This window comes from Psammomys obesus, unplaced genomic scaffold (genome assembly GCF_907164565.1).
Source record: "Psammomys obesus unplaced genomic scaffold, mPsaObe1.curated_primary_1811, whole genome shotgun sequence".
NCBI classification, from domain to species: domain Eukaryota; kingdom Metazoa; phylum Chordata; class Mammalia; order Rodentia; family Muridae; genus Psammomys; species Psammomys obesus.
The window spans coordinates 20,125,027-20,141,170 of NW_026596040.1; the positions used below are offsets into that span (position 1 = coordinate 20,125,027).

General features: G+C 38.8%; 1 protein-coding gene across 1 annotated transcript in view; it reads left to right on the top strand.

The window, feature by feature from the left end:
* The window catches only part of Adamts19 (ADAM metallopeptidase with thrombospondin type 1 motif 19), a 212,827-nt gene that overhangs the window by 150,066 nt on the left and 46,617 nt on the right, over window positions 1–16,144 (top strand). The window contains exons 16-17 of the mRNA XM_055622751.1: window positions 3,098–3,178; window positions 15,694–15,851. Coding sequence (XP_055478726.1) covers window positions 3,098–3,178; window positions 15,694–15,851 — 239 coding nt within the window. The remainder of the gene's footprint in view (window positions 1–3,097; window positions 3,179–15,693; window positions 15,852–16,144) is intronic.

The window sequence follows — 16,144 nt, forward strand, 5'->3', positions numbered from 1 at the left end:
ACCATATAACTCTGTTTATGGTTAAAATCAAGCAAGGGTTGGGTTACACAACTTCAGATTTTTTTTCTACATTTTATAAATTGAATTCTTAAATTTAATATGTTATTTATACTTTACTAAAATTTGTTTGCGGAGAGATTTACAGTGATCCTTAGTGGGGTCTTTGCGTTCATTTTTCGTATTTATAGCTCTGAACATGGTTGGCCACCATCTCATACGTGGGAGACCCTGACACCACAGTCAGGCAGATCATTTCCTTCTCAAGAATATTTCTTCTCAGACTTGTGCTCTTAAACCTCTGTCACCAAGTTCATTTACTGACTTCTCTTCCTTTTCAGTTTTCTCCATGGGTAATTTGACTCATTGCATGTATTGGTTCATGTTCAAGGTCATCTTCAATAACAACCTAAACTTTCCTGGAGTTTTTACTGGGTATTTGTACTGGAATATTGTAAATTTCTGTTACATAGAGCTTGCTGAACTTAGCGAATTTTCTCCAAATTGCATCATTCTCTCTTGATTTCCTTGTTTGATTGATGATGCCATTATTCCCACATGTCTGTTGTTTCCAAAGTGTCACTCATCTTCAACTTCAGAAATATTTTTTCTCACAACACCATCTTCTAGATTTTCTTTGTTGGCCTTGACCATTCCTGATGTTCACCTTTGTCTCCAATCACTGCTGTTCATGAATGCATTTCTGTTATTACTGCATTTTGCTGCTGGATGAAACTTCTGCAAACCAGAGTCCCTCACGATTTTAGCAGAGCAGTGATCAATTTATTTCCTTGGGTACTTACTTAAACTCTCCACCATAGATTGAGCCTTTCCATCTTCTTATCCCATCAGATTTGAATCATCGAATGAGCTACTAACACCGCTGCTTATCTCACACTCTTCTTTATATGCAGAATATGAATCTTTTTTACTTATCTGTTCTTTGAGGAGAAAGTTCCCTTGACTTGTATGGTTGGTTCTCTGCTCTGACTGATATTAGCATTTTCAAATGCGAGTCATATACGTACACTTTTATAGAAAGAATAACAGTGAATTGCTAAGCAGTGCTATGATCAAAAAGGGGGAGTGGCTTTAAAAACTCCAGTTTTTGTTATTGAACAGAGAATTAACCATTAAACGTAACATAATTTTACAATTTACTTAACTCCTGTCTACATAACTGCCATCCTACCTTCTTCCTTTGCACAAATACCCAGCAGCCACATGTCTGTTTCCATTGCTGTTTTGTTTTTGTGACATAGTGCCAGTGCTTTCCATTTGGAACTGCTGCAAGTAATTAGATGTTACTGAAAATGGCCAAGTCAGTGAGTAATTAGATAAGCAGTGTCTTGAATAGAAGTTTTGATTTTAAAAAGCCATATGCCCAGGGGCTGGGGTGATGTCTCAGTTAGTAAAGTGGGTAATATATAAGCATGAGGGGTGTTCAGATCCCTAGTGTGTATGTAAGCAAACAAATAAAACAGTCAAGGCCTTGAGCACTTGCAATCACAGTAGAGGGGAGATGGAGACAGGAGGATCCCTGGGGCTTGCTGGCCAGCCAATCTGGAGCTCTGTGAACTCCGAGTTTAATGACTGACCCCATCTCAAAACAATAAGGTGAAGAGTGTCTGAGGAAGACAAGTGAGTTCAGCCCCTGACCTTTGCACAAAGGTGTATGTACACACACACACACACATATGCACCACTTGTCTTTATTTTATCTTTGCCACTAAATGGATTGTACATTATGCTGCACACCTAAATATTTTTAAAATTACAATAATTAAGAGGCAGAAGAAAGTGTTGAAATTATCTCTTTGTCTTTTTAAAGCCTCAAATCAGGTGTTAGACAAATACATGAATTTTCACAAAATGTTAAAAGAGGAATGTTAATTTTAGAACAACTAGTAAGCTAAAACCAATCTTCATTCTTTTAGCCCTACTTCTTGATGTTTATTAATATTTAATATTGATTTATCTTTTAGCTAAACAGTGGTTATTCCTAAACCGGCTGTATTCCAAAATCACCACACAGAGACAGATTTATTCAATTAACCTAGAGCACAATGCTTGGCAATAGTTACTCCATCCTAAACCTCCAAGCCCACAGAGCTTCCTTCCATTCAGATTTCCCACATTATACTTGCTTTTTAGTCATATCTTAGGTCCTGTTCATTTCTCTTGATGTTTCCTGATCCTCTCCTCTTGGATTTCACCTCACACTCTTCTTTCTCCTCTCCTTCAGAACAGGATGTTCCACCCTATTCTCTCCATTGCTCAGCATTGGCTGGTTGTTTTTATTGGCAATGCAGAGAACAAATGGTAGCATGTTTACACAAACCTGAGACAGGTAATGCTTATAAGCATCACAATGCAATGGGATTGAAAGCAGAGGGTGGGGTAGAGAAATCAGCTTTTGAGTGAACAAAGGTTAATTGTATACATTCCACAAGAACAAGATACCAACAGGTACTCTTCACTAAGTACTCTTCTTTTCCTGAATATTCTTGCATTTTATTTCACCTTGTTTTACTTTACTTCAAGGGTCATATCCATAACTACAGCTGGAAAATATTTTCTGAGAATCTTTGCATGTGTGACACCTGCAGAGGTGACGACAGACCTCTCATTGTAGCCCTGCACCCTATTCTCTCTAGCTCAGCTCTGATCCTTCTGTTCATTTCCTAGGGAATGCCGCATCTCTTCTGTGCTCAGCTATTCTAGGGGCTGTTCCAGGCCAACTGTGGTGTCTCCAGTGTTTCACTTTCTCTGATGTTTCTAGCTTGAAGAATCCCCAGAACAAAACCCCCAGGGTTGATTTTAATTTGTCTTTCTCTGTCCCTAGGAAGGCTATCCCATTGGCTTCTTCTTTCCTTAAGAGTCTTTCTGCACTTCTGCCACCTCCCTGCCTTCTCAGTAGATCTCTGTGCTCAGTCTTTCTAAGAAAGTTCACCTGAAATCATGGCAGCTTTATAATAAAACATTTTCTTTTCCTTAAAACGTGGTGGAGGTAACTAAAGGTGTGAGTGGTTGTCAAGTCAAACAGAAGAGATTTCATAAGAACCTAGATTCACTGCATGTTTTACTGCATGTTTTACAGGTTATGTAGAAGTGCTGGTGATTCCTGCTGGAGCAAGAAGAATCAAAGTTGTGGAAGAAAAGCCGGCACATAGCTATTTAGGTAATAGTGCTACAGACTCAGAGCTTAGTAGGAGCCTAACTGCCTTTGGGGATTATATGTCGGGAGAAGGACAGTCTGTTTCTAGGTTCACGCTTGAACTTCCCCAGAAATTATCACTTCTAATATTAAGCAAGAGTTTCCCTTTCTCCAAGGGACTCCCAAGAGCAAAAGCAATTTGGTTCAGAGAATAAAGTACTTCCAAATGTTAGCTCATGATAAAAACAAAACAGAACAAAACAAAATTGCAAAAGACAAAAATCTCATTAAATGACTTAGTCCTGTTTTATCCCAAATATATGCATATATTATTATATCCAGTAAACATATGCAAATTCATATAATTCTGAGTATGAATGCACAGGTATTTTTTGTGCAATGATTATTTTAGAAATAGGAAATCTTGTCACTCAAAAGAAGCCATGCATAGTTAACAGATTTGACCTTGTTTTAAGTTTGTCTGTCTTGCTTCACTCCAGGAAAACTTACTTATGAGGAAAATATTTTTTAAAATTTAGGTATTGCTTGTGGGAAACATTAGGTTGGCTATTTTGATATTTTAATTAGGTCAATTGATAACTTTTTAATATAGCAAAAAGGTATCACAGATAGTGGAATCAAATAGGATGAAGTCAAGCCGGGGACAAAATAGAATTTAAACACTGCACTTTAAATTATCTTTTAAAAACAACCCCCTTTTGTGATAAACCCAATGGTGACGTTATTTGACCTGTAAGTAGCAGTTGTTTTCTCTTAAACTCTCTCATCTTTTGGCTTCTAGTTCATAGCTTCTTTTTCTCACTGGTGCCCTTTCACTGGGCTCCTTTGCTGGACCTTGGACATAGTATCCAAAATGTCCTCTTATGCTGGGGCTCTGTCCTAAGCCCTTCTCTATTTTTGGCTTTGCTCTGTCCCCAGAGAATCTTATATATGTTACATGTTTATTTGCTGGAAGTCGTCACAATAAGATAATTGATTTCTACCCCCTAGCTAAATATGTTCTGTGCTTGTTTTCATGATAAAGATACTTCCCTATTTTGTTAACAGTTGACACAAACTTGTGTACGTAAAACAACAGAAAACAAATCTATCCTTCTAAGTTCTGGAATCCAGAAATCCAAAATTTGTTTCAGTGGGCTAAGTTAAAGTGTTTGCACACTCATGATCTTCGGAAGACCGTGGGGTAGCACCACTCAGTTCTCTCTTAGTTTTTGGAGGATGGCAGCATTTCTTTGTGGAAGTGTCACGTTTATGTTTTAGGAACACGGGATGAATCTATGGAGTCATTCAGCTTATCTTCATCATTCTTTTCTAATCAGCTGTTTATGCCAGAATCAAGTGTCTTCCTTGATCCTGGCCTTTCCTCGTCTCCCTGATCTGATACATTTGCGAATCCCACCACGTGCTTGGAGCTATTGTTTTCCCTGTGCCCTGGGAGCTCCATCATGCCACTCCCCGTTACACTTTATTCCCTCTATAGTTTACCACTTTCTAAGTGTCCTTATTTGCGTTTGTATTTGCCTTGTGCAGCTCCACTCATAATTGCTGAAGATGTTTTGCTCACTGTCTTCTGTACAGTGACAAAATAAAGCATGCTGCACATGAAAGAATCTCAACATGTTGAGTGAACTGTGTAAAGGAAAGATGTTTCACACCTGTAGAGTGGCTGTTAATAGAAAAGCACAGAACACAAATCTGTTAAGTAAAGCTTTCAACCCCTGGGTGACTCAGACACTTCAAATAAGAATTTAAAATTCCCAATTGAAATTTTCAGAAGAAATAACACAACAAATTTGTATTCACACACACACACACACACACCCAATACTTATGTCAACCGAAGTTCTCTGTGTATACTTTCATCTCCTTTGAAGACTTCTTACAACTTCCTTCCTATTCCCAAAGGAACTGTGTTGAGAGTGATTTATGAATGCATGGATTTGTAGGTCCTTAGAATCCGGACTTAACACTATCTCACTCCTCCTTTTCCTCATGCATCACTCCTCACCAAAACCGAGAAGTCACTCTTGACTCCTTACTAACTCTCAACAGACACATTTAACATGTTTCAGTGTCTTTGGAAGCCTTCCTTCCCCACCCTGGACCAATATATATGTATATTGGTCCAGTATCTCAAGCCTTTGATTTGTGATACTGAATTCAAATTCAGAGTGTCTAGTTACAGCATCAGTGTTTTGAACATAGATAGACCAAGCTAAGTTGTGTGTGAATGTGTGTGTGTTTTAATGTGTGTTTTGTTTTGTTGTTTTTTTTAAATCTGTATGTATACGTGCCTCTTGAGTGCCTGGTACACTTGTTTTCAGAAGAGGGCATAAGATTCCTTGGAACTGGAGTTATATACATGATTGATGTGGGTCCTAGGAATCAAGCCAAGGACTTCTTTAAAAGCAAACTCACTCTTAACTGTGCAAATATCTCTCCAGTCCCTGTCCTAAATCTTTTTAGTGAACCTTTAGAAAAAAAAATGCTTTTTATGTAACAACTGGAATTTTTTTAAGTGAAAATCCTAATTTAACACATTTTCCTTTAACTGCACACATATTACATACATATTATCTCTTTTCTTCTTTTTTTTGTATTTAGGTAGCTGATTGGTATAAACAAAGTAGGGCATGTAAATTTGTAAAGTATGTTGTTCTGTGATCACTGTCACAGTTCTTCCTTCCTACAGACATCCACACATTCCCAGTTTTTTGCTATTATTTTTATTGTTGTTGCTGCTGTTGTTGTTATAAGAACACACAATTCAAGTTTGAGTATTACATCTATCTGAAGTGCCTACTCCTAATTATTCTCAGTTCTCAAAATAACATCTGTTCTAAGTAGCATAAATGTTATTCCAGATATTCAGTAAGTTTTGCTTACTATGTGTTACCATGTAACCCAAGTGCCTACTGTTCTCTTTCTTGCTAAGGAAGTGAAGATTAAGAGTGTAGGATGTAAGAAAAGTGACCAACTGGACAAACCCATCAGGAGAATAGCAATGGAGGGTGAGGGTGGGGAAGGAAGGCTTCCAAAGACACTGAAACAGGTTAAATGTGTCTGTTGAGAGCTAGTAAGGAGTCAAGAGTGACTTCTCGGTTTTGGTGAGGAGTGATGCATGAGGAAAAGGAGGAGTGAGATAGTGTTAAGTCCGGATTCTAAGGACCTACAAATCCATGCATTCATAAACCACTCTCCACACGGCTCCTTTGGGAATAGGAAGGAAGTTGTAAGACGTCTTCAAAGGAGATGAAAGTATACACAAAGAACTTCGGTTGACGTAATTCTTAAACAATTTAAATTGTTAACATCAAACTATATATTATTACATAGGAGACATTTAATCACTTCCCAATACAATTTTCCTTTCCACTATCTTTCTTTTAATTATATTCAATAACTATTGGCTTCTCCGAAGATTATAGCATTATTTTGTTAATGATACCAGTTAGCCTAAAATGAATAAATCATATGTTTTTATTTATAAAATCATTTTAGAAAAAAAAAACTTACAAAAGTACCAAATCAAACTTACCCTGTCTGAAATTTCACACACATACACACACACACACACACACACACACACACACACACACACAAATACACACAGGGCACTAGGGCACTAGGGCAAAAATCTTATTAAAATATTTGAAATGAGCAAAAAAAGAAAGCAAGCCTCCCTTTTAATATTTGCCTCTTAATTTAATCACCTCAAGATGCTGTAACAAAGCACCATAGGCTGAGAGAGTTGTAAACCATAGAATTTACTTCTCAGCGCTTAAGGCTGGAATTCTGAGCCCAGGAGACCAGTATGGCTGGATTGTGATGAGGCGCTTTTATGAGCCGGGAATTCCTGACCCCTGTGTCCTTCCATGGCACAAGAAAAGGAAGCAAGGCCTCGTACCAGAATGCTAATCTCGTCTACGAAGATTGTGCAGTACTGTCCTCAGCCAATTCCAGTTACCTCACAGTGCCCTACTGCCTGAGCAGGTCACAGCACGGAGTCAGGCTTCAGGGCACATCAGACCCTTGAAGGACCAACACCAGCCTGGATATAATTAATGCAAGAGAGGAGAATCAGAGAGAGTGTAGGTACCGTTAGCATAAGGCCAACCTGGAAGGTCAGCTTTCCCGAGAATTTGCAATGCAAAGCAAACCCACATATGTGCGCCACCCTGTTCATCTCACTGCGAAGCCACAAACCCTCATGGGCATTTGTCTTAATGCAGTAGGAACATGACTGACACATGCTAAGGGAAGCACTTTCCGTAAGCAACGCCCTTTCAACCAGATCTCAAAAGACTTGGGGAATTCAACAAATAGAGTATTAAAAGTAACCCAGAAAATAGAAGGGACAACGACGCCGTGAGCCAGACACCACAGTGAATAAGAGAAGATCAAATCAATATACAACTTGTGTGACACACAGAAAATAGAAACAGAATTTTGTAAATAACAAGCTTATGTATCTTTTCAGGAAACCATTAAGAAAGTATAGAGAAGAGCTCTGATCTCAAAGAAAATAATTCACTTGGCTTCAAAGAGCCCTTATTCTCAGAGTATATAAAATTGTATTTAAAAAGTCAAATAAATATTCTTGATTAGTATAAAATAATAACACATTTAAATATATTACCCACATATGGCAAATAGCATTTTTAGTGTATTTGAAGAACCTTGTATTCCCTCTTTTGCCTAAGCTATTTTTGTCTAAAATTAGTAACAGTTTTACTTTGATGTTTAACCATTGAAGTCTTATTTGTGGGAAGGCCTTTTAATCTCTGATACTCCTTTATATGTGCTGTGTTTTGTTTTTATAGAACTTTTCACATAGATATTACAAGTGAGAAAGTATGCTTTCATATATTCTTTCATGCAGTTTTCGTAATAGTTTTCTGCAGGGAATAAGCTGTTTTCTTTGTCATCTCATACTAGCTGGCTGAAAGCTGTTTCTGATGGTTTCTTATTGCACCATCACCGAGGACAGTGTTCAGACTCTCTCTCTCTCTTTTTTTTTTTTTCTGCCACTGTTATTGTGCCTTGTTTTCTTGATCAGTTTAAATTTTATCAGTCATTTATTCTCTCCAGAAAACCTGCTGCTGCTGTTACTGGTGGCCTCCACTGCTAATATATTTCTGTTTAATTCTCCCTTGTTGCTTTCTTCCATTTGCCTTGGATTTTAATTGCTCTCCTGCCACAGATAAAACCAGGAGAGTAACTTTAGCTCCCTCCTTTTCTCACGTGACATTTCAGAGCCACGATTGTGCCCCAGGATCCACTTTAGCCATGTTTCACAATGCACTTTCAGTTAAAGCTGTTTTCATAGAGCCACGGTTGGTTTCTGCTTGGATCTATGAGTTATGCTTGAATACGCAATTTACAGATATACATAAATATTCTGTTAGGCATTCCCAGCGTAAAGTCTTGCGGTGAAAGAATATGTGCAGTCAGGTGTCAACTGAGACTTTGTTTATCACCTTTGGCCTGAAGGAGTTATTGTGAAGTTTCCAGCTAAGTCTTCACTGTCAGTTCCAGCACACTAGTTCAACTTTTCTACAAGCTTGCATATATTCCTTTTGTCTGATCAGTTAGGGAAAGAGGAGCAAAAAGGTATGTATGTTTCCTCTCTCAATTAGATCAGTTGCTACTTTATGCATTTTGATGCTTTGTTATATGTTTAAGATTGATCTATAACCTTAATAAATTTTATATACCATCTAAGAATCTGTGTGTGCGTGTTAGTGGTGCATGCGTGTGGTGTGTGTGCAGTCTCATACAAGTGTGCACGTGCATGAAGAGGATTATGTTAGTTGTCTCTTCCACCCCCACCCTTCTTCTTTACTCCTCTCAGACAGGGTCTCTCAATGAACAAGGAACTCACCATTTTTTGCTGAGTTATCTGGCCAGTACGTTCCCAGGATACAACCTTCCAAATGCTGGAGTTACAGGCATGATCAGCAAATCCCCTGCTTTGTATATGGGCTCTGGGAATTCAAATACACGTTCTCATGCTAGTCCAGAAAGCGCTCTTCCGCACTGATCTGTCTGCCCATATATTATCTTAAATTCAAGTTAATTGTAAGATAGAGGCATTTATGTAATTGTAAGACAGGAATACTCTTCGAAGTCCATGCTATCTGGCGCAGAGACAGCCAGCAAAGCACTTTATGAATGACTAGTGTTGCCTGCTTCATTTTTCCATCCTCTTACTATGGGTCTTTATTTTTAAGACACACATTTATAAATTGAAAATATTAGGGTCTTTCTGTTTTTGTAACCTGACACCCTCCACCTTCTTTTTTGCAATTTTATTTTATTTATTTTATTTTTTTTACAATGTATTCATTATATATCCCGACTGAAGCCCCCTCCCTCAACTCCTCCCAGTCCCACCCTCCTTCCTTCTTCCCCCTGTCTCCTTTCTCTAGTCCACTGAAAGGGGGAGTTCTCCTCTTCTGCCATCTGCTCATAGCTCACACCCACCAGGGGCTCAAGCAGATGCTGAGACTCACAGAAAAACTTTGGGAAGAGTGCAGGGAGTCTTGTGGAAGAAGAGGGGAGTAGGGATAAAAGGACATGGAGGGGACAGGAGCCCCACAAGGAGACCAACAAAGCTAAAAACCCTGAGCCCAGTGGGTCCCACAGAGACCGTTGTACCAACCAAGGACCATGCATGGAGAGGACCTAGAAACCTTGCTCAAAAATAGCTGACATGCAGTTCAGTCCTCATGTGGGTTCCCGGGGAAGGGGAGCAGGGGCTGCCTCTGTCATGAACTCCATTGCCTGCTTTTGATCACCTTCCCCCGGGGTGCAGCCTTGCAAGGACACAGAAGAAGAGGATCCAGGGAGTCGTGATGATTCTTGATAGGCTATGCGAACCTGCCACATTTTAACCAATGTCCACAGTCCCTTTAAACCTGCTATAATAATGTACACACTGAAGTTGTTTTCAAATTGCTCATCTCTTCTTCAAGACATTTTCTTCTTCAGTCTGGCTACCATTGAGCAGGGAAGTTTCTAGTATTTCGTTTTATCTCATTGACTTGAATAATTAGATATACCTATTATTTTGTATTTTGTTGGTGGATCTAGTTTTATTTATGTATTTATGTATATATGTATTTATTTAGTCACTCTACATCCCCAATCATAACCCCTTCCCTTCTCCTGGTCCCATCCTCCTTCCCTCCTTCCTGTATTCCCCTTCCCTTCCCCTCAGAAAAGGAGAGCCCCTCCCACATACCTGTCCAGCACATCAAGTTATATCAGGACTGCGTGCATCCTGTACCATGGTGGTCTGGCAAGGCAGCTCCATTAGTTGGAAGTGCTCAAAAAGCATACAACAGAGTCCTTGTCAGAGGCAGTCCCCATTCCCCTTTCTTAGGAGACCCACATGAAGACCAAACTGTCCACCTTATACATATGTGTAGGAGGCCTAGGTCCAGTTCATACATGGTCTTTGGTTGATGTTTCAGTCTCTAAAAGCTCCCCTGGTCCCAGGTTAGTTGGTTTTCTTGTAGAGATCCTGTTCCCTCCAGGTCCTTCTATTCTTCTTTCCACTCTTCCACAAGGTTCCCTGTGCTCTGGCCAATGTTTTTGGCTGTGAGTCTCAGCATCTGTTTTACCTCTCAAAGGACAGCTACGCTAGGCTTTGGTCTGCAAGCTTAGCAAAGTGTCATTAATAGTGTTAGGGGTTGGCTCTCTCCCATGGTGTGGACAGGCATTGTTTGTATATTCCCTCAATCTCTGCTCTATCTTTATCCTTGTACATCTTGGCAGGGTAACTTTTGGGTAGATGTTTTGGTAGGTGGGTTGATGTTCCCTCCTTCTTCTTAGAGTCTCTGCTAGGCTCAACCCCAAATCCTCCCAGAAGCCTACCTCAGTAATGCCCCAAGCCATGGTTTCTCTCCTCTCTGTACGTCCTCTGTCCACCTGCTCCCCTCCCTGGCTCTCCCCACATAAGACCCTCATGCTCATTTTCCTCACCATTCCCTCTCCTATCCTGTTCCCTCTCTTCAAGCACTTCCTCTGTCTTTTCTATTTTCCCTTCTCAGTGAGATTCATGCACCTCCCTTGTGCCCTCCCTGTTACTTAGCTTCTTTTTGTCTGTGAGTTGTAGTATGGTTATTGCCATTTAATTTTTAATTTATTGTAGTATCATTTCAAATTTTATTTTACGTTTTTATGCATAATGTAAGTACTTAAGAAGTGCACTTTGCCTGATCTTTTACTATTATGTACTTTATTTCCACTTTCATATCCTTAATTTACTTGTAAATGTGTTTTAAACACCGTAGGACATTGCAAGCACCTGCTTGTAGCCATCACTCTCTCACTAAATGAATTTATCTCTAAGGGATGCTTTATACATTTAGACAGCTACTCATATCTGCTGTCTTCTCTCACACACACTTTCCCACCTGGTCTGTGTTCTGCCAGAATGAAGAACACTTTGGCTTCTTTTGGATAGCAAGTCTGTTGGCAATAAATTCCTAAGGTTTTCTCTGAAAATTTACTTGATTTACCTTTGTGTCTGAAAATATTTTCACTAGGTATAGAGTTCTTATTTTTGTTTGTGTTGATTTTTTTTAGATTTACTTATTATTTATACAGTGTTCTGCCTGTAGGCCAGAAGAGGGTACCAGATCTCATTATAGATGGTTATGAACCACCATGTGGTTGTTGGAAATTGAACTCAGGACCTTTGGAAGAACAGACATTGTTCTTAACCTCTGAGCCATCTCTCCAGCCCTGATTGTGTTCCTTTTTAATCGTTGAAAAAGTTTCTTTATCTCATGTCAACATTTTTTTTCAAATTCTGATTAATATTTTTGTTAGCATAATGTAATTGCATTATTGGTCTCCTTTCCCTTTCCTCCATCCAAACCCTTTCATAAACCACTCATTCTCTTTCAAATTCATGGCTTCTTTTTCACTAATTATTGTTGTGTGCATATATGCTTACGCATATACATATATATTCCTAAACATAACCTTCTCAGTTTATATAATGTTACTTTTATGTATGTTTTCACAGCTTGACCATTTGGCATTGGATAAGAAATTGGTGTGTTCTTCCCTGAAGAACACTGCCACTCCCATTCTGAGAAGTTTATTTGCCTCTAGGTTTTTGTGTAAGGTTGAGGCCTAGTGGATATTCACAAATAGTTTGGCATGTCTATTGGTTTCATCCTTGCTCAGTTCATGTTTAGAGATTTGTGTTGGTAAAACTTCATGGGTGTAGCTTTTGATACTCCTTAGATACACAATCTCACACCAAATCCCCTGTTCCTGTGGCTCTTACAATCTTTCAGCCCCCTGTTCCACCATGATCTCTGAGCTTTAGGTGGAGATTTTATGTTGTAGACCTATCAGTTGGATGTATGCTCCCAGCACTGAATCTTGATTGATTATGATGGTTTTTGTGATGGTTTCTATCTGTTGCAAAGAGAGGTTTAATTGATGAGGGGTGAGAGCTACAATTATCTGCGGGTATAAGAACAAATATTTAGAGTGAAGTTAGGGATTGTACTGGTTTAGCAAAGAGATAGTTGTATGTGCTCTAAGATCCATAAATTCTCTAGCCCTGTAAAGTTGACTGAATTCCTTTGACTTGCATTATTTCTAACGATACATGAAAATTTAATGAATTGTTATATTTTTAATATCACAGGCACGTTTTGAAATTTTTGTACACGAGTATTATATTTATACCATTTCCACCCTGTCTTTCCCCCAGAACTCCTCCCATGCTCTAGGCCCCTCTCAAGTTTCTTACCTCTTCTTTAATTTTTGTTATATACCTGGGTGTGTGTGTGTGTGTGTGTGTGTGTGTGTGTGTGTGTGTGTGTGCAGCTGCTAAGTCTTGTATGTTTCTGTGGTTAGGACTGGCTAACCTATAGGGGCTCATTTCTGGGGAAGACCAATTCTCCCACCCTCAGCAGCCTTTATTTGCCTGCAGCGCTTCATCTAGACATGGAGTCTTGCACTGTTTCAATTGGTGTTGTCAGTGTCCAGGTCTTATTTAGACAGCCATATTGCTGAGAATTCATGGCTGCAGCTTTTCTGCCATATGTAGAAAACACGATCTCCCAGGAGTCAGACACTGTGCTTCTCTTCCTCCCCTTCTTCCATGAAGGTTCCTGAACTTTACGTTTACACCCTGTGTTGTAGACACGTCACTTGGGGTTAGGCATCTGACAGTCAGTTGTTCTCTGTATTTTGACCCTTTTGGATTTCTGTAATGCTCTCCATCTGCTGCAAAAAGAAGCTTCATTATCGAGGGGTGAGAACTAAACAAGTATTATACATTTTTAAAAATGCCCATGAGTAACAGATTTTTTTTCCTGACCACTCTAAACTATGTTCTCCCAATCACCCTGTTAAGTGTGTGTGTGTATGTGTGTGTGCTTTCTAATGAGTTCTTTGTACTTTTTAAGAACTATGTATTTGGAGATTTTTTTTTTAAGAAAACGTAAAATACTTTTAAGTATTTTACTGTGCTTTCAAATACTTTGTATATCCTTGTTCCCTTTTCTGGAATTCCAGTCACATCAGTTTGATCCACACAGCAGTCCCCCCACCACATGTCCACCTTGCTCTGTTTTTGTTCATCAGGTCTCTCTTCTCTGAGCTTTCATTCCTCCTATGATTGTGCCTTTGTCTAAGATGGTTTCAAATGTATCCATTAAGTTCACTTATTTGGTATATTATGTTTTCCTGTTCTAAGACATTTGGTTTGTCTTCCCCGCTCTCATTGCTCTACTACATTACATACCTTCCTATAAATGTGTGTGCAGGTTTAAAGGCTTAATTCACTAGTTCCACTATCTCCAAGATTCTTCTTCTTGAATCTCGTTTTATTCCGGATTCCCCCCTCCCCCAATTATTACAGGTCAGTTTTATGGTGGCCTCATCCCAGCAGGTTTTTAACTGGATGGTGAACATGAATAACACAGCGTGGATGAATGGCTGTATCATACTTTCTTTATTACTGAGTATAAATCTCATTTTGCTGAAAAGCTCATTTGCTTCTGGATCAGCTACATGTGTTGAGACACTTTTAGAATTTTGTTAGAATTGACTCCGGTTGCTTTAATGTGAATGTGAAGTCTGTTGCTTTTTTAATTTGGCCACCTGCCCTTTTAGGTTCTCTATAGTCAAAAGCAACTCACCTTGGAATTACCTAGAATTTTTTTTCCTCCATACCTACTCGAACTAGAACATCATCTAGAAAGTCTTAAATCCTTAGTTTCTTGGCAGTTGTTCATTTCCCAGCCTTTGGGAGTCACACCCTATTTGTTTGAAGCTGAATATTCAGCTATAAAGTTAAAAGCTCGCTCTGATTGTTTTGGAAATTATTTTTCTTGTAACTCACAATTCTCCAGAGCTCCGTAAAACAGATTCTAGCCATCTTAGCCATAGTGAACTCCATTCTCTGTGCCTCTCCACTGTGCAAGCCTTCTTTGCCTGTGCTCTGGTAATTATCCCCAGGAAGACGGCCAAGCAATCAGAGCGATTATACCAGCTTTCTTCACCATCCTCATCGAAAGTTTGAAAACTGATTCTCCATACATTGGCTAGTGAACAGAGCACTTCTGCAGATCGCCAGGAGCAAGGTTTTCAAAAGAATATTTTTTAAGTTAATGAGGTAAAAAAAATAAAATCAAGAAACATGATACATACAGACTCCTGGTTCTGAATGAAGTGGCTCTTAAGCCAATAAACTGTGGGATTTTCATGTACATGTGTATGCCATTTTCTAGGAAATGCTGAAAGCCAAAACATGGATAGAGTCTGAATATCATATTCTGTTAACCCCAAAGGGGTTTTAAGACATTGTTATTAGAGATTTTCAGGAACTGTAAATTGATAATTGTAACCTGAGATACAAGCATGGAAACTGGGAAATATTGATCAATGTGCAACACTAGACAAAAATATTTCTCAAAATATTTAACATAATTTACAAAATTAAAGCAGATGTTAAACCTTATAAACAAACCCATTGGTTGTTTTTTCCCCAAAAGTTTTAACATTATCTAAGCCCTAACTATTTGTTAGTGGTAACCAAATCTGGCAATGTTTTGAGATGTTTTAGATTAATATATTTCTATTTCAGTAAAAATAGTCCTCATAAAAATAAATCCTCATAAAAATAAGGATAGGCATGCTTGTTTAACTTCCCTTTAGACATTAGTATATGATAAAAACTTTTTTGTAGAGAAAATTGATGCAATAGATTTTAAAATTTTCATATGCTTGTTGCTTTTATTGATGGGAGTACAAGCACCAAAATAACTTTTGGTGAAAGATGAAAACCTTAACAGGTGAACAATTTTAAAGGAGTTGTAAGTATCTAGTAAATATTAAAAATGCTTTTGACTTCAGTGGCAACAAGGCCAGTGACTTAGGATTTGTATCAGAGTTTGAAGACACATTGATTTTTTTTTTTTTAAACAAAGTAACATCATTCAGTCTTATGGTTCACACTCATGTATTTCACCTATTTATAGCTCTTCGAGATGCCAGCAAACAGTCTATAAACAGTGACTGGAAGATAGAACATTCTGGAGCCTTCAATCTAGCTGGAACTACAGTCCATTACATAAGACGAGGCCTGTGGGAGAAGATCTCTGCCAAAGGTCCCACAACCACACCTTTACATCTCCTGGTAAGAGGAAGAGACGGGATAGTATTGCAAAACCAGCTTCTCATGCCAAAGAAATTCCTGATCTTCTCTCTCCCCCGTCCTCTGCCCCTCTTCCCCTCCCCTCACTCTCCCTCCCTCCCCTCAGTGTCTCTCATTCTTTTCCTCCCTCTCTCCCTGTCTTTCCCTCTTTCTTTCTCTTCCCCTTTTCCTGTCCCCATCTGTTTTTAAAATCAGAACTTCAGAACAGCAGTTAAAATTGTTTAAGAGATGAGATATTTTGTAGGCATTTTAAATCATGATTTGTAAAATTAGTA